This window comes from Arvicanthis niloticus, chromosome 9 (genome assembly GCF_011762505.2).
Source record: "Arvicanthis niloticus isolate mArvNil1 chromosome 9, mArvNil1.pat.X, whole genome shotgun sequence".
NCBI classification, from domain to species: Eukaryota; Metazoa; Chordata; class Mammalia; order Rodentia; family Muridae; genus Arvicanthis; species Arvicanthis niloticus.
The window spans coordinates 76,340,561-76,364,552 of record NC_047666.1 but is presented as its reverse complement, the minus strand read 5'-3'; the positions used below and the strand labels follow the sequence as shown (position 1 = coordinate 76,364,552).

The following is a 23,992-nucleotide window of genomic DNA, read 5'->3' as shown; positions in this document are numbered from 1 at the left end:
TTGATTTCTATTCTTCAAAAATATTCTTAATCTTCTGGGTTGTGGCATTCCCTGACAACAGTAAAGTAAACATTAAGCAACATTTATTTTGTTTTAATTAAGATAAACTTGAGTGTAGTAGAATTATAAAATTAGAAAAAAAAAAGATATTCAGTTTCTCCATAGGAGGCCCTGGTGCTTTCCCACCAGCAAAGCAGCCATGATTTATTCAGCAAGAGCTTTGAAATAGAGCCAATTTTATTGTTTCACGCAGTAGGGACTGAGGAGAATTAATTCTTAAGATGAATTAGGAATCAAGACTGCAAGGTCTTTGAGAGAAAAATTTTAAAGTTCATAGATGCATGGTAAGAAAAACTTGCATTAGTCATAGAGGTTGGCCTCCAGACAAAGAACCAACACCATGTAGTAGCGTTCTTCTTCATGGATTATGAATGGTCTGGGAAGAAAAACTTGTGTGAGATATTTCAAGTTGAAAGGAAGGTCCAACTGACATCACTCCAGAAGGAAGACAGACACAGTGAATAGGGAATATGTCTTCAACCTTCAGGTGTTGGGTGCAGCCCTCTGCACCCAAGGATAAGTAAATCTCATGTTTCTTACTGTAGGGTGCACTGGTGAGTTTGATGGTGCCAGAAGGCGGGATGAGGTCATGTGAACTGGGTTATGGGAAGACCTTTCTCCATGGTTATCATACTGGAGGCCAAGAAGCAAGAAACTGCTGAAAGGCTGTAATGTTTTATGAATGAACCAAGCGGTTTCTGTCTCTCAGTTGCATTTCTGCTTCATTCTGATGACAATTTGCTGATTCCACTATTCCCTATTTATATAAATATATCATAAGACATTAATGAATATTTTATATTCTAAGTTTGTACAGGATAAGAATAAACCTGAAAAAGTTTGTTATAATTCTTGAATTCACTCTCAATTCACAATAAGCATATTATATAAAATCCCATTTTAAAGGGATAAGAAAGTTTGACAACAGAGGGTAGCTTGCCGTTGTATATGCTTGGCCCAGGGAGTGGCACTATTAGACGGTGTGGCTTTGTTGGAGTAGGTGTGTCACTGTGAGTGTGGGCTTTAATACTCACTCTAGTCCTAGCTGCCTGGAAGTGAGTATTCTAGCAGCCTTCAGATGAAGATGTAGAACTCTCAGCTTCTCCTGTACCATGCCTGCCTAGACATTGCCATGGTCCCACCATGATGATAATAGACTGAACCTCTGAGCCTGTGAGCCAGCCTCAATTAAATGTCCTTTATAAGAGTTTCCTTGGATGTGGTGTCTGTTTAAAGCAGTAAAACCCTAACTAAGACACTTCCTTTGTCAACACAAAGCAATAATCTTTCTTCCCATCATGGAGATCATTTATTTGATGTCAGTTAAGCAGAAACTTGCAAAAATGACAGTTAAAAATACAGCAATACAATGTGGAAGTGCTAGAGAGCAATTTAGTGTTTTTCACTGTTGTTCTTATTTCTGTCTCTTTTCCTAGTCTACAGGAATCATGGTTTCCCCAAAGCATGATGATCTTCGTGGCCATCAGTGAACATGCATTCTGCTCCTATGTGCTGGATCTGCCATTGTTTCCTACTGAGGACATTTCCTCTACAGGACCCCATAGCTTCCTTATCTCCTATATCCCCTCTTACCATCTCCTCCTGCCTTGTGTTCACAGCGGTCTCATGGTGCCTTTCATTCCCCCTTCTCTTGATCCTTCCTTGTCAGCTCATGAACATTTCTCTGATTCCTCTTATGTGTACTTCCAAATCTCTAGCTCAGCCTTTGCATCCAAGCCACCATGCTTGTCTGGCCTTTCATAACCCCTTATTTCTGAGAGATGGTATTTTGCATGCACATTTCCCTTCTCCAGCTTATATTATTCTCTCAATATATATGGGCATTTTCTTGCTTGTGTTTATAGGCAGTGTGTATATGGATGTGGTGTCCAAGGAGGCCAGAAGAGTGTGTCAGGTTCTCTTGGCACTAGAGTTATAGATGTCTGTGAGTCATTATACTGTTGCTGTGAGCTGAGCCTGGTCCTCTGCAAAGCAGCCAGTGCACTTAGCCACCGGCTAAACCCCAGCCCCCATCCTAAGCTTGTATTCTCAATTCACTGAAACCTTGCTTCCCCCACTAAAGTGCTACTCACCTTACTCTTGTAATTTCCCTGTTACCAAATTTACTGCTGAGTCACCATTCTCTCACACACCTTCGATATCAGTATTTTTAATGGCACCTATTTGGTATTGAGGACTTTCTCTTTCCGCATGGTTTCTAAGTTATCCTACCACTTCAAATGACTTTTTCTCAGTTTCCCTTTTCTGAGCCTCTTCATCTTGTTATCATTTAGGCACAGATGTTCTTAAGGTCTTTTCTTTGGTCACTTTTCCTTTGTGATTCAGCTCTTAAAACCAATAATTTCCTAAGAGAGCAGATTTTAACTATGAAAAATAATGCATGTGCCAACTTGAACTAGACACCCTATAATGTTTACACATTTCAAAACAGCCTGCTCTGCACGACAAATATATGGACTTTCAACTAGGAAAAGTCATCTAAAACTGCTTCCACAGGTTTTTCCAGTTTTCCTAAAATCACATTTGGCTACTACATATTGAACGCCTCTCAGCACTGAAATATTCAACATGTCTCCAAATTGATTAATATCCTGTCTCCCCGCCAGGCAGTGGTGGCGCACGCCTTTAATCCCAGCACTTGGTAGGCAGAGGCAGGTGGATCTCTGAGTTTGAGGCCAGCCTGGTCTACAGAGTGAGTTCCAGGACAGCCAGGGCTACACAGAGAAACCCTGTCTCAAAAAACCAAAACCAAAATCAAAAAAAAAAATCCTGGCTCCCCTAAACTTTCATTTTCTTAAGATCTGTGCTATCAAACTCACTGTGTGATATGGTCATTGTTCTCTGTGTCGGTCCCTCACGAGTCTCTCACTACTTCAGTATCTTGTGGAATCCGTGCTTCCCTTGTGGCTCCTGGCTGTGCCTGTAACTCTAACCTGGTCAATATCTTATATGATTAACTATCTTCTCTTCATTCTTTTAGAAAAGTTTTACTTTATTTTGAACTATATGTATAGGTGTGATTCTGTGTGGGTTCGTAAACATGAGTGTGGGTACAAATGGAGGCCACAAGAGGGCGCTGATCCCCAGAGCTGGAGTTGTTAGTTCTGATACAGAGTGCATGCTGGGACTCAAATTCATGGTCTTGGCAAGAGACCATGTACACGCCTAATTACTGAGTTGCCTCTCCTAACCTTAGAATCATGTTTATGGGTTTTTGCTTATGTTTGACAAGGTCTTGCCAGGTATCTCAGCCTTGCCTAGAACTTAGGACCATGTTATCAGCTTCTTGATTTCTGGAATGACAAGCAGGAGTATGCTAGACACCACAGCTTTAAAGTGTTACTTTTAACTACATTGTCGTATAAGGTAATTCTTTTACACATTTATTTCCTCAAATTCCAGAAAAAGTTACATGTTCCATAGAAATTTCGTAAATAAAAATAAACAATTATCATGTATAAGTCTTCTGAGAGTACAACTATTTTGATAGAGTACACCTATTTAATCCAGTATGAATAAAACACAACTAATTTAATACTATAAAATATAGTATTTTAATACATGAAATACAATATTTCATGATGTTTTTATTTAAAGGGGATGTAAATTAAGTCACCATTTTTGCCTTTACAGACTACAATACACATATTTCTACCATTATTCATATTACCATTTAAAAATCCTTTATGAATGCCATATTTTCATTAAATTATGTTTTATGATCTATGTTGCATCTAATTTGGAGTAATGTGGAAATCTAACTATTTCCCACTTGATTTTTTTTTAACCTATGAGAAACAAAACTATACCAAACTATCACTATATCCAAAATCTTTTGTGTGTATTTATGCACTTCCCTTAGAAACATTTGTAGAAGCAAAGGGCTGAGGATGTAGCTCAGTGGGCAGGGAGCTCACCTGCCATGCTTGAAGCCCTGGGTATATCAACAGCTTATAGACAGAATGCAGTGGCTTGGTGTATATCTACACTCCCAGTCCCTTGAGAGGAGGAGGCAGGAAGGTCAGAGGTTGAAGGTGCAACAAAGGAAGTTTGAGGCCAGCAGGGTAGACAGGAGACAAACAAGTATTTAAACAGGTAAGTTGTATAGACAGAATTGCTAAACAGATTAAAGACATTATAAAGTCACTTGATGCATTTTTCATCTTCTGATGCACCCATTTGTATCCCAACAACTGTTTGAATGGTGCCAGTGATTTTACTGAACTTCTTCAGCAGCATTTGAACAATTTGTTGTTCAAAAATGGCATTTCATTGTTTAATTGCATGTTTTTTATTAAACTCTTTCAATATTCTTTTCCATTTCAGTTGCTAATATTCTTGAGCTTGCTTCTGTCTGTTGGTAGTTATTTTGTAAGAACAAATTCCTAGTGTGCTTTATGTTCTTTGAGGCTATGGAGACGTTATATAATACAGAGTCCCTGCCCAGGTGTTTATTCTTTAAACAGAAGTTAGCTATTGACTTTTGTGTGTTACTATCTGCTCCTGCCCCTTCACCTGCCTTGATCTGGAGGCAGTCGGTCTCCATTCATGCCTGGGTCAGGAAGATGGCAGAGGTTGTATAGGAATCATCAGTGTATTTTAATTCTCTGTCTAGACATTTGCACATGTGGATCTTAGTGCTGGTGTAATAGCTAATTCTAATCCTCTGTCTCTACCCTTCCAAACTCCTGTAAAATGGCGTGTATTTTTCTTGATAGCACAGCACAAAGAACTATTAAGATTTCCTTCCTGTATGCCACTTCAAGTGTTTTTCAGTGAAAGTCACAGCAGTTCAAGCAAATTCCAGTTTGAACTTACATCTATTATAGTTTAGTATGGCCTTGAAGAAACACTGACTGTTCCCATGCAGGGGCCACTATGATAATCACCTGCTGGTTACGCAATGAGATTTAAATATCTAGCCAACATAAGGCATTAGTACTTACTGATGGGTGCTTTTGTTACCATTGCAATTCTATCCAATAGAATATTCCAGATGGATTGGAGCTTCAGTATAAAAGTCTAAAGCATTTCTTACCTCATGATTAACTTATTGCATATTATGTGTGTTTCTTCTAAAGAAACAGATGTCTATATTCTAAATGAGAAACCCTTTAGAAAAACAATATAATAATTAATTGAAAAATAAAATCTAAGTAGCATATTCATGCTTCTTTAGATATTAGAAACCATAGTAATATTATCTACATGCTAAATTTAATTTCACCAATATTGGCAGGCTCAAATATATATATTCTATCATTTGAGCCTGCCAATATTGGCTGTCAATCATAGGCTGAGGGAAAAGCAATCTCTGAGTTGTTGTGTTAGACTCAAACAAATAAAGGATGTTTATTTGTCTTGTGCAGGAAAGTAACGGTGATTACAATATGGTAATTAGTTATAACTCATAACACAAGAAACAATCAGTTCCAAGAGTCACTCACAAGTAATTTGGTACATTAGATTATTGCATTGGCTGTGATTCACTTACAATACATTTTCAAATATTGGTAGAACCATGATCACAATGGAACTGTCAAAAAAATACCTTTTTAGTCTCAGGAGTTGTTTGTAAATTTTCTAATCATTTAGAAACACAAAGGAGGAACATGACTGCCAAACACTTTAGTATTTATATTCTGCTACAGGGAATTATTTATCTTTTCCTAAACATGCTTTATATTTTTTGAGGCTTGTCTCTAAGGAACATCAAGTTAATGATTTGCATGACAACTAAACAAGTAATTGCAAAAAATCAAATAAATATTTAAAGTTTAATTTATATCAAAACTTAGGTTGTTTTAGTGAACTACTTAAATTATTTAAAAGGTATTGTTTTCTTCTCTGCATGTTATATTGTACTGCATGCACATTTGTTTACATACATGTACATACTATTGGCTAGAATCTGCAGTTTGTGATCACATTTTTCTTTAGAGCTGAATTGTAGTCATATATATGTATGTATGTATATATGTATGTGTGTGTATATATGTATATATGTGTAGTCACATATATATGACTACATATATAGTAATATATAGTAAAATATAGTAAGATATATATATATATATTTTAGGGGTAAAAAGCACCTGCTCCTCTTCCAGAAGACCTAGGTTCAGTTCCCAGCACCCTTATGACTTCTCACAAGCACAAGTAACTCCAGTCCCAGGGGATCTGATGCCCTCTTCTGGTCTCCATAGGCATTGCACGCACATGGTGCACAGTAGCCATGAAGGCAAAGCACACGCATAAAAGTACAGAAATCATTATATCAATAAATAAATACATACAGTAATATAAACAATACTAAAGGAAAAGTACCAATGATCCACAAAATTTTGAAATCTCCACAAAGAGGATGAAATTTATTTGTAAGTTATGACTTAATATCATGGGGCTGAGGGTGTCAGTAATAGTTTACCCAGAAAATTTGAGGCTCTGAGTTCTTTCCCCTGCGTGGTTTCTATACTAGTTACTTCTCTCATGGCTTTAAACAAATGAAAGAGGGAATAGAAATGGCTTAAGGGGGAAGGGTTTATTTTAGCTGGGGATTTTAGAAGATACCACCCATCATGTCAGGGAAGGCAGTAAATCCACTCCATTTGTTTACATGGAGTTTATGGCTGTGGATGCTCACATCCTGTGGACCAGGGAGCAGAGGTAGACCTCAACTGGAGGTGAGTATAACTACAACCCCCATGTGACCGGTACCCACCAACCGAGAACTACATCCGGGAAATTTCAAATCATCACAAACCTGCAACATTAGCTGGAGACCAAGCGATCAGATATCCAATCCTGTGGAGAACATCTCACTTTAAATTTGTTAACACATCCTCCCCACTCGAAAGCAGAACAAATGTAATGTTTGTGAGATGTCTTTTTGAAACACAACAAAACAAAGCCTTGCGGCTTAAAACTGACAAATTATAGGAACCGAAATTGACTTTAATAGGGTACTTACATCTGTAAAAATTCTTCAGAACCGCATATACTTAGAAGATACTCTTTGGGGGAAAGCTGCTTATTTGCACATAAATGTAGAATTTCAGCAATTAGGTCTTTGACAAGATAATTAGCTGAAGAAACAAAAGTGAATTAATACAAGTGAGAAAGAGATCATGAAATATCCAGTGTGAAGATTCTGAGCACAAAACCTGATAATCAGATTATGAAGTATTGTAGGCAGCTAGCTCCATCATAGGGAACACAACACATTTGTTTGTTTATTTATTACAATCATAGCTATTTTAGATAAAGGTCACTTGTAATTGTTTTCAAGTTCAAGTCTGTGTGAATGGAAAATTTCAAACTTAGGTGTTGCATTTTTCATATCAAAGGCATTGGATTAATTATAGTGCTACACAAAAGATCATCTTGGGACGCTGGGGGGACAGCTCTATGGTTAAGCATACTGGCTGCTCTTCCAGAGGGCATATAGTTAATTTGTAGCACTCACAGGGCATTCTCTACTATCTGTAACTCTAGTTCTAGGAGATCCAAGGTTGTGTTCTACGCCATGGGCATAATGGATATGTACATAGACATGCATGCAGGCAAAACGTCCATCAATAAAATAATAAAACCAAAAAGAGATATGATTGTATTGGAGAGGTGGCTCAGTGGCAGAGACCATTTTCTGGTCTATCAGGGAACCCGAGTCTGGTTCTCATTAGCCACCTCTGGAGCCTCATAGGCAAATGTAACCTTAGTTCCAGGAGGTATGGCAACTCCTTCTGGCCTCAGCAGGCATTGCATGTACATGTTGCCATTGTATACACTTGGACTCAAACATATAAATATAAAACAAATTAAATAAAAAAACCATAATATTTTTAAAAGATGTGTTGTTGCCTTGATATTAAGATAATTTTACTACCATAAACATGTGGTTCTCAGTGTTTTATGCTAAGTCCTGGATATAATATATACTTCATCATTTTTGGTGAATTTATAAAGACAAGTTCTTTAACCTCTGGGACTCGGTTTCTTTATTAAAGAGTTTGGATTGCCATAGTTTCTGCCCTTTAGGAACCTGACATGTGGCTAACATGCATAAAACAGACTAATGTAGCTGATTTATTTAAATGTGTCATGCCCACATTTTTAGTGTGAGCCAATGGACTTGATCACTGAAGGAAAGCACAGTTGACTCTTGAAGATTCTCAGCTGATAAGGTTTTTTTAGTCGAAAACTTCAAACGGCCAACTGCACTGTCCAATGAAATTTCTTCTGTAATTCTGTGTCTGCTCAGCTGGTTTATTTTTACAATCAGATATATTTTTCTTCTACTTCCTTTTTGTACATAAGTGATTTTGACAGAAACTCGGTTACATAGAGTGGCGTAAATGGCATTGCTGTGACAAAAGAGGCGCAAATTTAAAATGCATGTTTTTACGTTAGATCAGGATGTCATTGAGGAACGGATTTGAAAACTAAATAGTAGAGTTCTTGAGGGAATGCCGGATGCCATGCACTGCCCTGGCACAGAGGCACCTCACCATATCACAGCTTGCAGATGCCGAAAGAATGGTGTGGATTAAAGTTAGATGAAAATAAGACCATGGGTAAAATCCCTGGCAAGAACTCTGGAAAACAGCAGAGAACCATACATGTCGATGGCGGCTGGACACCTGGACTTTACTTTCCTGTCGCCAGGGCTGCGGGTCCTGCCCTATTTGGATCATGATGAATGTTACTTAGATACAGATATCCTCTTAACACTCACGCAAGACCCCACAGCCCACTCTCCCTCTGCCTCTCTCCCCCACGTTTTAGTCTCGTTGGCGCGAAGAGTCAGAAATTTAATATAAATAAAAATATAATAGATAAATATGATAGGCCTTAAGGTTTTACAACGGGCAGCTTCCATGTGGAAAGGTAGAGAAAGGGCAGTTAGTCCACTAGTTCTAAGTGTCTTGACTAGCTTTGGGATGAGTAAACCTAGTTCTGTATTTGCAGAGTTGAGGAGAATGCAGGAGAGAGAGAAGGGTAGGGGGAAGTCACAAGGCTGATTTGGTCCTGAGACTCTGGGTTCCTCCAGTTCCAAGCACTCTGTACACCAGAATGTGCAGGTTTGGAGAACTGTCTGCTGAACTTCTGTGAAATAATGGCTCCAGCCACCTGTCCCTTATGGGTCTGAACCTGAAGCCACCACCTGTGTCCTAGAATCTTTAAATCATCAAATGAAGATCCTCGCTTGTATGTTGTCAACAAACGTACCGGGGCTTCCTTTATGTAGATTTTATACCTGTGTTTATATTTTAGCCCATGATAGAATCATTCTACCCATTTTGTGTCGTCTCTCCCTTCACGTAACTCTTCTCATTCTTTAACCATTAATTCTCCAGCAGCTTCAGCAACTGGACTTTGGTAATGTGCTGGTGAAATCAAAATGCAGGATCATTGGCTGGAGAATCACAATTTTGCTCTTAAATATTGGGAGCTGGATTTAATAAGAGATGGGCCGACTGTTCATTGTTGGACAAACAGTATGTATGCTTGAGAACTTAGCTTTTATTGCTTTATTTGTTTTGTAAAAACAAGACAGTAAATCAGCAGAAAACAAGACAGGGATAACTACCGCCTCGGGGCTATAAGGAAATTGTGGGCTTTAACATTTGTGTTATAAATCCATCCCTACATCTTTGATGCTTTCCTACTCTTAAATTTTATAAAGAATGCTAACATCGTTTAAAAATACTTTTTCTCTTGCTTCAGTCAACAGGAGCTTTCAAAACATATGGTTTTAACAGGTATATAAACACACCACGTCTGTCGTTAAGTGTATTTACTCAAAGCCCCAACTAGAACAAAAAAAAAAAAAAAAGAAAGAAAGAAAGAAAGAAATAAAGAAAGAAAGAAAGGAAGAAATAAAGAAAGAAGGAATAATTAAAAATATTAACCAGTGGAAACATTTCCTAGGCCATCGCATGTCTGAAAGATGCTTTCTTCCTGTTAAGTAATAATCTATGTGGTTGCAGCTAGACATTTAATAAATGACCATTGCTTTCTAAAATAAAGAACCATAAGCACAAGTACAGGGTATTATGTAACTTTAAAGGTATCTTTAAGTGATACAGAAGAAAATGTCTAGTAAATATTACGTAGTAAAAATTTCTAGGACCCTAGGATTCATTTTCAGTCAAAAGTACTGATAATTAAAATAGTGTGGGTTGCATGGGGTTTTTAAATTTCTCATGATGGGAACAGACCTCTTCTAACTTTATTCTCCACAATTTATTCACACATCTGAACAAAGTACCTGTTCTGGCTGGATAGGAAACAGTGTTTCTAGTTACACATCATCTTTATCTTGAATACTTTAGACACTCAATTTATTTTAATTTCACCGAAAACCTGCCCCGCCTGCTATTATTAACAACAAGGAAACAAAGACTTTTCTGGAGAGCTATGTGAAGGGAGTCTGTGTTTTCCCCTCAGATGTCTACAATTAATATCTCATGGCTGTTTTCCTATGATTTTTCTTCAGGGCAAAATAGTGCTGAACGGTGCTTCTTTTAATGAGCTCAAGGCTATGCATGAAAACTGAGATTTGTGTTTCTGCTCGAGCGTTTTCTTACCATGTGGAGTAAGAAGAAGGAGTTGTGCTGAGTTATCAGTGGAAATTTTTACTCTGACCCTGGTGTCAGTGAAGAGCCGAGATGGATAGGCCGTGGTGATGGCCCAGATCTTCCCAGAATTGGAATGAATGTCACTTGCAGGATATAATTCTCTTATTCTGAAAAGTATATGTAAAGGAAAAAAAAAAAGCTTAGGTCCTGACCTGTATCATTTGAAATGTCACCCAATTGGAAGGAACTCCAGCAGCATCAGAACAGCATGAAAAGCAGGAGACAGCCTCCATTGTCTGACACATGGAGCGATTACTGAGGTTGCTTTGTTGTACGTTATAATAACTCCAAGAAAAAGGGTGGAGGCAGTTCGTAGGCTTCTTAGGGATGGCTCATTATAAATAGTTAATAATGTGTTTTCCTAGCTGTCAAGACAGGAGGATGCACCCGGAGTGGCGTCACGTGCTCCTCTGACTTTGCTTCTGATGCCTGGGTTTCCCCTCTCATCCTTCTCTCATGCCCAGTTCCCCCAAAAGCTGCAAACACACCCCAGATATGAGTAAGTAAATTAACTTTTGACTTTGTATCTAATTCACAAACACTGCTTTATTATCTTTAAAGTTGTGGATTTTACAAAAATAATCGAGTTATGAAGGACACATAGGAGTCAAAGACTTGCTTAAAGAGTCAATCCTTGTCACGGATACAGTGAGTTTGAATCCTCATGCCTCTACTTTGGAATATTAGATCCAGAGGCAGACTATTAGAGTTGTCTCTTTGTACACACAAAAGGAGCCATTACCAACTACTTTAAAGGATTTATGTGAAGGCTAAAAGAGAAAAGGCATAAAAATTTACAGAGTTTGAAGCCATGTAAAGTATTATAATGATCATTATGTGTTTCCATGACTGGTCCCTGTAGGCCCATGTTTTATGTCAATGTAGAACACACTATAAGGACATTAACAAATACAGAATGTTTCCCATGATGAAATAAAGTCTTGTCGGTATTTCTTGTGTTGGTTATACTGACATCTAAACTCTTCTTAAATGGAGAATTATGGTTCTATAGTAAGCTTTGGTTACTTGATGTTGTGGTTTATGTAAAACATCTTCCTCAGTCTCACAAGACCATGTGTTTGAACACTTGGTACCCAGATTATATCCCACTTTATGGTGATGAGAGACTCTTAGGATGTGGAGCTCATCTGGAAGAAGTGGGTCAGTGTGGGGCAGACCTTGAGGTGTATAGCCTAGATCCGCTTCCTGGTCCTCCCTGCTTGAGATATTAGCACTCATATAACAAGACAGTGTTATGTCAAAACAATCAAATCAAAAAATTAGAAATGCCATTAATAAGAGAATAAATGAATACTGACAATATGCTTAACTGAACTTATTTAAATATTAGAAAAGTAATTGCAATGAGATATTTAAATTTATTTTATTATGGGTTGGGAGAATATCTTGTGAAATTTGATATTCATGTTTTAATTGATTTTCCAATTTATTTTTTTAGGTTTGAATTGACAATTCCAAGCAGTGAATAAATCCAAACTGATCTTATTCACGGAGTAATGTGCTTAGGCAGATAATCATTATGCATGCATCCACTTAAGCATGATGCAATCTCTGGCTTCTTTTTACTAAACCAACCTTACTGTTTGGTTGGCTGCTTTAGTTCTCATAATTATTAGAAAATAAATTATCGAGAAAAAGTGCTTTAAGAATTTGAGCACAAACCCCAAGGCACTGAAGCAATCACTTGAGATACTTTCCTGATGAGATTGCATCTGCATTCTATCCTTTAAAACTATAAAATTAAGTAATAGAGAAAGGAAGCATTGCGTGTATCTGGGCATTTCTATATATGAGTTTGTGAGTGTGGGTGCAGGTGCAAAAGGATGCACAAGAGAGCATTGAATGCCCTGGAGTCAGGATGACAGATAGTTGTAAACTACTAGCTCTGGGTGCTGGACACCAAACTTGGGTTCCCTGCAAGAGCAGCAAGTGCTCCTTACTGCTGAGCCATCTCTTCCTAAGGAATGCGTCAATATCGTGGTCTTCAATCGTTCTAGTTTAAGAATCTAAAAGAACTTGTATAAACTAGCAAGAAATGAATGAAAATTTAAACATGTGTATAGATTTGAGTATCTTTTGTTTTGTATTTTTCTGGGTATATACTTTCACTTCTTCCAGTGTGGTTTTCAGGATTTTTGTGTGTTTGTTTGTTTGGCTGGCTGGTTGGTTAGCTCTGATTTTTAGCTATCTCTAATTAATTCTGTTTTTATTTAAAAATATGAATCTATATTATGAATGAATGAAGATGTTCTAAGAATGGAACTATCCTTTAAATTGATCAGGGACTAAAACCTTTCATCTACTTCCATCATTTAGTAGGAAGCCAAAGTCTTTAAATAAATGCACATTTCTTATACTCAAGACAAAAAGATCAAGTGAAAAAACCCTAGAGGATGAAATGCATCAAATTCCCAAATAAAAGAAAAAGTTTCCCTTAGATAAATGATAAAAAACATGAGAAAAGTATTTTCCCTTCTAGCGGGATATTAATTTTTAGATTAGCAAGGAAACCAAGGTCATTGCAGGAACATTCTCAACAATGCTCTGCTCTCGATAAAGAAACCTGCATGTGTTTGTTCAACGTGGTATAAGAGTCAGCTGACGGGGAGGCCCTGACATGGCCAGAGTGTTCCAGGTGGGAAGGTGAACATGGGTCAGTTTAGGCTTGAACTTCAAGGCTCAAATGCTATGTAATTAAATGAGTTACAAATACAGGGAAAATCAAAGTACCAATGAACAAGGTCAGTTCTGACAGAGAAACTGTCTTTTAATCAGATTTCAATGGAAAATACTTAAGAACATAAATAAGAAAACTGAGTCAGCAAGATGATCAATGACAGCTTGTGAAAACTGTTTTATTCTATTAACAAGCTAAGGGACTTGACATTTTGCATGCAGAACTAATCACCAAGTGGATTGCAAAAGAGAGAAATTTAATCAATCACGGAAACTTCAATATTTATTAAAAGAGCAATACTCACTTTCTTACTTTGTTACAGAAGGAGGCCAGGTTCTCGTTACTCCCTTGGGGTACCTCAACTATTTCAATGGGACAACCAACTGGCTGGAAAGAAAAATTGCTACGTTAGTACAACTCAACACAGAGAAAAAGAGCAACACGTTTGTGTGATTTGATTTTCTTCTAAAGATCAGCTTGCATTTAGTTTTACCTTTTTGATATCTATTGAAGTAATATTTGCATATGGAAAAATGTGTAGCCCTTAGGTATATGATTTTAGTCTTCAGGAATGTATGCATCTGTGCTATCAACAACCAGGGAAAATATTGAACAGTGCTGTCCCTTTAAAAGTTTCTCCACTTCTCTATTAGGTTAAGCCACCAACCTCTTTTGTAATTACTGGTATTTAGATTTCTATCATCATACTTTACTTACGTATGTGCTTTTGTTGTTGGCTCCTGTTACTAACTGATGTTTCTTTTTAATATGTCTTCATATCACAGTTCACTGTTTAGAAGCACAAAGCATTGGCATCTATTTTGTACCTATCCCACGGTTCTTTAGGCTAGCTTACTCCTGATAGGCATTTGAATTGTTGGTAGCTTTGGGGAAGTATGAAGAAATCATTGTTTTATATCTGCTTTGTCTGTTTTGGTGGCTGTATATTTAATATGTTGGTAATATATTACATTAACACTGTTTTAAATCGAGTTTTGCTGCTCTTGGGACCATAGCCATTGTCTCTTTCAGGCTGAGAGTTAAATCCTTGGTTATCTTATTTTCAACCTCATCCTTTGTTTCTCAAGTTAATATATTTTTTTTTTCTGACAGTAATTGTGCTTTTATGTCGTTAGTGTGTCATTTCTGTTTATTATTTGGACATATTAATGGATTTATAGTTAACATGTTTATAAAATAGTTTGGTTTCAGGTCATCGTATTCACCTGTTTTTAATGTTTACTTTTAATTTTTCTTTTTCTATTTATCTTAGTTATTCATTTTGATTTAATTTTCTATTATCTCTTGTTTCAATGTAATGTTATCTGCAAATTAGTTTTCTACTGTCTTGGCTTCCCATGTCTATGACCACCCCTGCCTCTATATGTCGCCTCCTCTGGCTCTCACTGTCTCTGGCTCTCATTGCATCTTTCTCTCACTGCCTTTGACTCTCAGTCTATGGTTCCCAAAGGCTCTGGCTCCCATGGCCTCTGGTTCCTACTGTCTCTGGTTCCCACTGTCTCTGGTTCCCACTGTCTCTGACTCATAGCTCTCTGATGAGAAGTTTCAATTCTTCAGATGGTTGTCACACTGCCTGAAATCTTTTCAACTCCTTGTAATTTCTTTCTGATGTTTTGATTTTATATTACCTGAATATCATTTGCCTGTATTTGGAGGACTTTGCCTTTATTTGTAATTTGTTGCTTCTTTGACTCTATAATTAGTTATTTTCCATTAAACTTGAGAATTTTTTTCAATATCCCATGGGTCTTCCAAGTAATATCCCCACACTTTGCCAAGATGCAGTAAATCCCCTGAGATTTCTAAACCTACTTACAGCAAAGTTTTCTTTTTAACAGCATATGTCCAGCAAGTCCAAGCAGCTTTGCAGTCTGTAGCTAACAGTCCAACTTTGCTCTCCAACTCAGGAGCTGTGCTGTTGTCTGGGTTCTATTGGACTGCACAGCTGCAGGGAGCTACCCTTTAGGTGTAAACCAGGATGCTGGCAGCTCTTGGGGAATCTGTGTTTTGTGCTGCCTGTTGTCCAAAGTTTGAATTCAGCTGGCTTATTTATTTTGTCTAATTTTAAGACTATAACAGTAAGGGAAAACTACTGATCATTGTACTGTTGTGATATGAATTAGATACCCTTAAGATATATTCAGTTTTGATTCAGATAATTTGAGGTGGTATTTCTTATGCAATGACCATTTGTAGAGTTATCTGTTTGCTTACGTACTTCCTTTAAAAGTGTCTTTTATTTGCCAGATGTAATTGCATTTCAAAAGTTTACTGGTTAATAATCTTACCCCTTTAGCTCTTTCTGAATTCTGGCTGGCTGGTTCAACATAGCTGTTCTGGCTCAAATTCCTTTCCAAGTCATCTGACTGAAACAGGCTTCTCTTCACTTCTTACTGAATTTCTCTGCTTGGCCTTAAACTACCTCTCATAATGTGTTCTAATCTTCTGTCTCCTTCTCATTCTCTGGCTCATTCTGTCTTCACCTGTGTATAGCTTGTGGTCTCTGCAACCTGTCTGAAAACTGTCCTGGTAAAAACGGCCTCTGAACTCCACTAATTGAACTGCTACAAAGTCCAGACTACTGCACTCACTGTCTCTTGACTCACCGACTCAACCCAAGTGACTGACTAGAACTCAGAGATCTGCTTGCCCCTGTCTCCTGAGTGCTTGAATTAAAGGCCTATACCACCGTGCCTAGACCTAATCTTTTCTGAAACTTGCTCTGTACCAGACTGGCCTTCAACTCAGAAATCTGCTTGCCTGTGACTCCTGGGCTTAAAGTATGTCTGTATTCCAGCCCGATCACCCAGACCTAGAAGGTCTTTGGATATGATCCTTTGCTAGAGCAGACTTGTTACTGGATTAAAATTTCTCTACAATTCCCATCTGTTGATTTACTAATTTGATATTGTTTTTCATAAGATCAGTGTTTTTCATAAGATCAGTTTCTGAATCCAAAAAACATCTATATTTACTGCCCCAAATACTTTCTGTCCGGCATATCAAAGTATATTATTTAACAATTTGATAACCATTTTTTTTTGATGAATGAAGACTCTTTTGGTTCCTCCTGTATACTGTAACTGCTGTGATCTCTCTCTCTCTCCCTCCCTCTTCATCCTCTCTCTTCCTTTTCGTGCATGTGCGTGTATGTGTGTGTGTGCAGGCCAGAGACTGAAGTCAGGTGTTTTCCTTAATCAGATCTTCACTTCCTTTAGTGACAGTCACTCATTAAACCTGGAACTCACATATTTGGCCAGATTGAATCATTAGAAATCCAAAGGTCTGCCTGCTTCTGCCTCTCCAATATTGTGATCCTCGACTCATGTCACAACACCTAGATTTTTTGTGGTTGCTGGGGATCTAAAAACCCCATGTTTGCATGCCATCTCTCTAGACTCCTCCCACTTATTTTGTTGTGATCTACTTCTGACTTAATTTGTGTTTAGGTCTTATAGGCATAAAAATCTTCATACATGACACAGGAAATTCTATGGCTACTTCAATGACCATACAATAATCAAAGAAAGAGTCAATTGAAATGTAATTACTTAATTTCTTACTTTTTATCAGGCTCCTATGCAGTATGCCTGCCAATCAAATAATTTTGGAGTCTCTACGTACAGGGTACTTTCCCCTGCTGCTAAAGATAATAAGATTTTAAATCATCATAGTTTGACTCAAATTATAGATGTAATGGAATAGTGGATGTTTTCATAACATAACAGGAATAGGTAAATTCCACAAGCTAAACTTCCATTTATACTTTTATCTATTAAAATGTATTAATTTATAGTATCATATATTATATATATAAATATACAATATTAATATACTAACATAGGTTATACTAATGTATTAATAAATTTGATGATCTATATACTTGAAAATGATAGTTAAATGTACTTTAACAATAGTTGTTAATTTAAGAACATGAAATTTGTGAAGAAATGAAATGTTCTAACTAATAGATTTTCCTTCAGGAGATCATTTAACTTTATTACCAGTTACTGCAATCTTCTACTGGGTGTCTGCTTCCATGTTTGTGTGCATTGCACATACCTCTGTGCTTGCCATTGACACATTCTCCAATGCCCAGGGCAGAAAGGAGTCTTTAGAGAACTTCAGAGAAGATTCTACAAAGTCCACATCTCCACTTCCTCTTTTCTCTCTATTGGATATGGAGTCCATTGAGTAGGATGAATAATGACGAGGGATGTTGCCTTCAAGTTCTACATAATAGTTACAATGTTCGGTTCCTGATGGTCCTTGTGGGTTACATTTATCCAGCCCAGTGGATGATGGAGTTAGAGCATTGAATCTGGGATCCTCAGCACCATGATATGTTCCTGTGGGATTTCTCCAGGAGGCTCCCTCATGAACAAGCTGATGGGTCGTTAATAGAGCAGGTTTAAAACCAATGGCTGACGTTTTCCCAAACTGAAGCTGGGAGGGGTCAGGGCTCTGAGAAGTGAATTCATTGAAGTGTCTTGCGTGTGTTCCATATAAAGATTGCCATTTTGAACCCAAGTTTGGTGCATCTGACACAAAAGATGTTTCACTCTCAGACAGTAGAGTTTTATTATTGATCTCTTCCACTAGCTGATCAAAACCCAACCTGACTTGTCTGGAAGAAAGGTGCTGGTTTGCATGGTGAAATTGTTGGTGATCATATTCACCTTCCTGTGGTTCAATGCGGTTTGGCTCTGTTTGCCAACTATATGCCATCTTTGATTTTGTGTAATGGAGAGGATTTTATTTGGCCTCAGATGTCTTCTTGATATTATAAAAGAAGTTCCAAATTTTCCTAGAAAAACAAAACAAAACAAAATAAAACTGGTCTTTAATGACAAAGGTACTTGCAAGAAAAAACCGTATTGAATAAATATGCAAGTGCTTAGACTGTTCACTTGGTTGGTGAGAGTTTCGTGAGTCCTAACTTAGTTCATCAGGACTAAAGCACAGAGAACCTAAGGGCGAATATTGACTGGGTGGCTTAATAATATTCTTTTTGATAGACAAGTCTTCCTCAATTCGTTTTTATCTCCATTAGTTTGTGCATGTGCACCACTGTGTGCCTGATACTTAGGTCATAAGAAAAGGAAAACAGGTCCCTCAGAATTGGAGCTACTGATAGCTGCGAGCCACCATACGGGTGCCAGGAACTCAACCTAAGTCTTGTAGGAGAGCAGCCAGTGCTCCTAACCACTGAGCAACCCCTCCGACCCATGCACTCCTTTAATCCATACAGATCCCGTCTGCCCTTGGACTGACTGCTCTTCTGAGATCAGTGTTTCCTCAGTCACCCAACCTGTGTGCATCGCATGCTCATGCCTGCTGTAGCTCAACAGTCTTTTCATTATTAGCCACCATCCCATTCATGTGCACAGTCTTAATTATTCTTCTCCTCCTGTAGCTAGACGTTCACTCCAAAACTCCTCAAGTGTAAGTAATTGCAAATTCTTTTATCTGCTTCTCTAGAACTACTTCCAATAAACGCCTTAATGAGTTTCATGCCGTTAAATCCTCTCCCTTTTGAAAATGCTTTGATTCTTTGCAGTGCTTGCTATGTACTCTCCATTCCCTTTTCCCAGTGTCTTACTCTTCCTTTGGCTTCTTACTGGTAGCCACACTCAAAATTTCTTCTTTCTGTTATTTCTCAAGCACCCCTTTATCTATTCACTGTTTCCTTCCCGATCCTTTCTGGAATTCAGTTTCTCCTGAGTTATTCTCTTGTGTAGGCTATTCATTTCTTCTACGGTCTAGAGATTTAATTTAGGTTTAGTTTTGCATGTGGGTATCTGTGTATGGGTATGTGTGAGGATACCCTGTGGAGATCGGAAGAGTGCTTCATACCCTGTGGAGATGAAGTTACAAGCAGGTGTGAGCCACCTGTTTGTTGGTGCTCAGGACTGAACTTGGGCTTTTGCAAGAACGGGAAATTGTGCCCAGACACGGATCCATCTCAGCAGCCCTGTTCTGTGGTTTAAATTTTCACCTGTTTTCCATGACTTCACCAAGGACCACTGAACCTACTTAGTGTTTCCATTCATTCTGTTTTTACTGTGACATCATTTGTATAAAGTTAAAAAACACTCATGATACTTGGTAGCATTAAAAGTCAGGATAATTAATTTGTGTGCTTCTGGCAAATTGTTACTCATGTCTATCCGTATGCCTAAACAGGCTGTGTAAAATAACCCTTCGAAATCAACTGAAAAATTTTCAGCTAAAATCTTTCAGCTATCCCATGACAATATTTAGTTAAGATGACAGTAATGACTTTTCTTTTGAGCTAGTTTGGTATTTTGTTACATTTTCATTATAAAATGAATCAGCTTAGCTGCTTCTTAAATCTCAATTACTAAAGATTCAACTCATAGTCCATTGTTCTTTATGGCACTAAATGCCATCATCCATCTAGCTCGTCAGCAAGACACCAAGGTTTCAGCTTCTGATCTTCTCTCTCCTTTATTCTCCTGTATCCAAAGATCCACCGGCTGGTTTCTCACATGAACACATCTCGAGTCTAGCTCCTTGTCTCATGTATGCCATTCTTCACTCCTAATTTAAGGTCATCGTCTTTCCCCTGAAGTATATTGCCCTCTAACTGCCTCTGCGTCCTCTGCATCCCATTTTGGTCCTCATTTTCTTTCACAATTTAATGTTTTATTTCAGCACATTTTCATGGCTACAGGATTTTCTGTGGTTTCCCACACGATTGTTAAGATTCTACATGGCCTGGCTCTGCGCTTGCTCTCAGCTCACACTATGTCACTCAATTGCTTTCTGTATGGGGCATCATATGGCAGTTCCAGAACTGTGGGTAGGATGGGTCTCCTAACTCCTGCTGGTATTTCCCTGGGTTTAAGCTGGATGCTCACCTTCTGAGTGGATTATTCTTTCACAGTATAGTCATTAATCAGATCTTAGGTAAATTGTCTGTCTGTCTGTCTGTCCATCTGTCTGTCTTTTTCTCTCATCTCACTCTATAATCTAGACAGATCTACCTCTGGACCACATGGATAGCCCAAGACGACTTCAAACTCATACTTTTTTGTTTTGTTTTATTTTATTTTGTTTTGTTTTTCTTCTCTTCTCATCCAGGCTTATAGTCATGAGCCACCGATGTCCATGTTATTTTGGGTGTTTTTTTGTTATTTTTTTATTTTTTGGTAACAAATAAAAGACAATGTTCTGACTAGATTAGGGCCACACTGCATCATCTACACTTTCTCTTTCCATGGCACTGACTACTCTTCATTCCATGTAACCCGTCCCTGTTCTCTCTACTTCACCTATCGTAATGCTCATTTGTATTGGTGACACAAATGTGCCGGTGAATTAAACAATAAAAAACCAAGGTATGAGAGAAGACAATAGGACAGGCTTGGGATCCATCCTTTCTCACCCAAGTAAATGTGAGATGCTCATTACAGTTAGTGACTAGATCTTCTCAATCTTATCAATGGATGGAGAAGTTTCTAGACCTCTGGTCAGGCTTCAGGAAGATTACCTTGGTTGTGCTAATTGAAGGGGCCCACCCACCTACCATGGGTGGTGCCATACCATAAATGGATTATTGGACTTGGTGACTGGAGAAAGGGACCCAAGAGGCAGAATCCATTTATCCTTCTATTGTTGCTTGTGAATGTGCTGTGACCCACTTATCATTCCATTGCTGTCTGTGGAAGGGGTGTGACAATTTGCCTCAAGTTCCTCTTGCCTTGACTCCCAACCATGATGGACTCTGCTTTGAACTGTGAGCTAAAACCAATTCTTTATTCCTAAATTGTTATTTGTGAGACTTGACACAGCAATCGGAAAAGAATATGAGGTTTATTATAAACAAAAGATATATTAAAAGGATAATAACGGTGCCGATCAACTGTCAGACTCATTTCTCCACTAATTATTTATGAAATGAGAATTTGCTTTCATTATTTTTTTACATTAAAAATATTTTAAAAAATAATTTAATTTATTATATTTATATTGCCCTACGCACTCAGACAAGAAACTGATTGACAGATTTAGAAGGATTTTCAAGAGATGTTTTAAAAGATATACACAATGAAGTATTAAATAGAAAATTAAAGTTTGGCGTAGGGGCTGGAGAGGTGGCTCAGAGGTTGAGAGCACTGACAACTCCTTTAGGTTTAGTTCTAGAAACACCCATAGCCACTTACAACTGTCTATAATTCTAGTTCTGGGTATCTAGTGCCTTCCCCCTGCCCTCCAAAGACACTAAATGCACATGGTACACAGACATGCATGCAGGCAGACACTCAAACACACACACACACACACACACACACACACACACAAATTAATAAGATGTCAAGTGTTTTTCATTTTATAAATATACAAAAATAAACTAAGTTAAAATATTATTTAAATTTTCTTCTAACACTTTTGACTTACATATTCCCTTTCAAGAAGTGATATTTAAAAAATTCCTTGTTCTGGTGACATCTATGTTTCATTTTAATACAGTGCTCTTTTTCATTTATCTGCCATAAAAGTCAGAATTTTACAGCAGGTGAACCTGTAACTTCTACAGGTCTTCCTTACCTGCTGACCCACTCCTTTGTATCCTATGATGAGAAGTGTGGTAATGGTTACTCCTTAGAACACTGTTCACCTCACACTGCCAGAGGTCAGACCCATGGGGAGCTAATTAATAACCTGGCCTTGGCGAGAAATCGGAGACCAAATAAAACAGTATTAAAAAAATAGTCCCTGGCTGTTGCCTCTATCCTCTGTGTCTAAGAGGGCGCCAACTCTAGCTAAGTAGGCCTAGCGTTTAGAATCAGAACACAGATGATACGTTCTCAAAAGTACACAGAGTAAAATGAACCTCTCTAAAAATGTCAGTCCTTGGCCCAAAAATCTCTGGGTGTATTTGTTACTTAACTGTGCAAAACTCAGAAGGCAGGACAGAAACTAACTAATGAGATTAAATAAAAGCGATCTCGGGTTTACGCGAACTATAAACATAGAAAGCGAACCACTATTTAGAACGCTAAAACAGACAAAGTTATACCAGCTCTGGACACATGGAAGGCACTTAAGTGAATCTGTCTGTATTTTCAGAATGATGCAGGAAAATGCTTACCCATTACAGATAACACCCTTTCTGGAAAGACCCGGAGATGGAAGATTGATTTGGAATTCTGAAGCCTTTTATCTGCTGTACTGTTTGTGTCTGATGCAATCAAAGCATTTCAACTTTAACCTTCTAGTCTCTCATCTTCTTCACTGCAATCTGGATTATATTATCTATATTTGTTATGTATTATACATAACAAATACATACATAAGTTACAACCTTCTTAATATTTACATAATCTTCATTTCATCTTTTAGATTTTATTATTTTAGATTTATTAGAAACTGTATAATACATAAAGTTTTGCAAGATCTCCTGGTGTTTTGAAGGCAAAAAGAAGTGGGAGAACATTTTTAACATCATTTTTGCAAATAACACATTTTCTTGATCATGGTTGGTCCTGCAGGGACCTCACTTCCATTTAGACTCCTCAAAGCTTCTTTGTCTGATGTACAGCTGTTACTAGTTTTAAAAGATACTGAATTGACTGAAATAAATCAATTCATCTCTTCACACACGTACTTACCAACTTTTACATTTATTTATTCAGGATCAGTTTTCAAGCATTTTAGATCAAATAACAGCCATACAAAGGGTATATTTTTTAAAAAGATAATGTGAACTGCCTTCCAGGAGTGCATAGCTCAAATTTATAAATGAAGCTTACTATGCTAGAGTTACACTTGTGGTCATCAGTTCCATTTGGGAAGGGAGGTAGAGATAATACTGGACAGCTTATGCGTCCCAAACACTAAAATTTAGGAGCACATTTGAAGCTTACAAATTGGATGTGCTATCATTTATCAGTTTTAACACTTCAGAGAGGATCTAGCACATGCCATGGAAAGCTGGCTTCAAAATAACTTATTTGCGCTTACTGCTGGGACAGTAATTAATTCTATTTCTTGGGTGTGTCCTATCAGTGAACTGGCAATGTAAAGATAGCCTTCAGCTCCTGTGTGTCAGCTCTGGTAGATGACCTAGCAGCATGCCTTTTTTAGGCTAACTGAGAGCCAGCTGCATCCTGAGAACTCTAGAGACAGACGCTTGTTGCAACTGCTGAAGCATAACCAAATAGTACTTTGGAAAGAACCAGCAATACTTGACCTATTGTCAGACAAACCTACCCTAAAGAGAATCTCAGGACAAGGAGAGCTTGAAGCAATTGAGGCAACTGTTTCTATAAGGACAACAATCATAGACCTCCACTCACACTCAGGTTATCAAATCTCCTTGTAATAGATGATGAGAATTATTTTCAACAATTTGCTTGATGTGCAGAGATTTCTTTTACATGAAAACCGTTTGCATAAGCAAGGAGGTTAGTCAAAGGAGACTCAACCTGTATAGCTTCAAGAATATAGAATTCTAGGCAGGCGTGAGACATAGCGGCAAAGTTGTTTTCCAATCAGAGGGTATTGATTTTGCAAAGCCACAAGG

At 37.8% G+C, this 23,992-nt stretch overlaps 1 protein-coding gene across 9 annotated transcripts in view; it reads right to left on the bottom strand.

Moving 5' to 3' along the window:
• Pik3c2g (phosphatidylinositol-4-phosphate 3-kinase catalytic subunit type 2 gamma) overlaps positions 1-23,992 on the bottom strand; it is a 340,028-nt gene that overhangs the window by 285,285 nt on the left and 30,751 nt on the right. For 6 of the 9 annotated variants that reach the window (XR_013112697.1, XM_076940715.1, XM_034512004.2 and 3 more), the window contains exons 2-5: positions 17,503-18,247; positions 13,724-13,806; positions 10,671-10,828; positions 7,052-7,166 (exon numbers count right to left, since the gene is read on the bottom strand). Coding sequence is in view for 8 of the 9 variants with exons in the window: in XM_076940715.1 (XP_076796830.1) it covers positions 7,052-7,166; positions 10,671-10,828; positions 13,724-13,806; positions 17,503-18,168 (1,022 nt within the window). In the remaining variant the exon portion in view is untranslated. Of the gene's footprint in view, positions 1-7,051; positions 7,167-10,670; positions 10,829-13,723; positions 13,807-17,502; positions 18,248-22,558; positions 22,620-23,992 lie in introns of those variants that run through there. The other 3 variants (XM_076940716.1, XM_076940720.1, XM_076940719.1) reach the window with 3 other exon arrangements.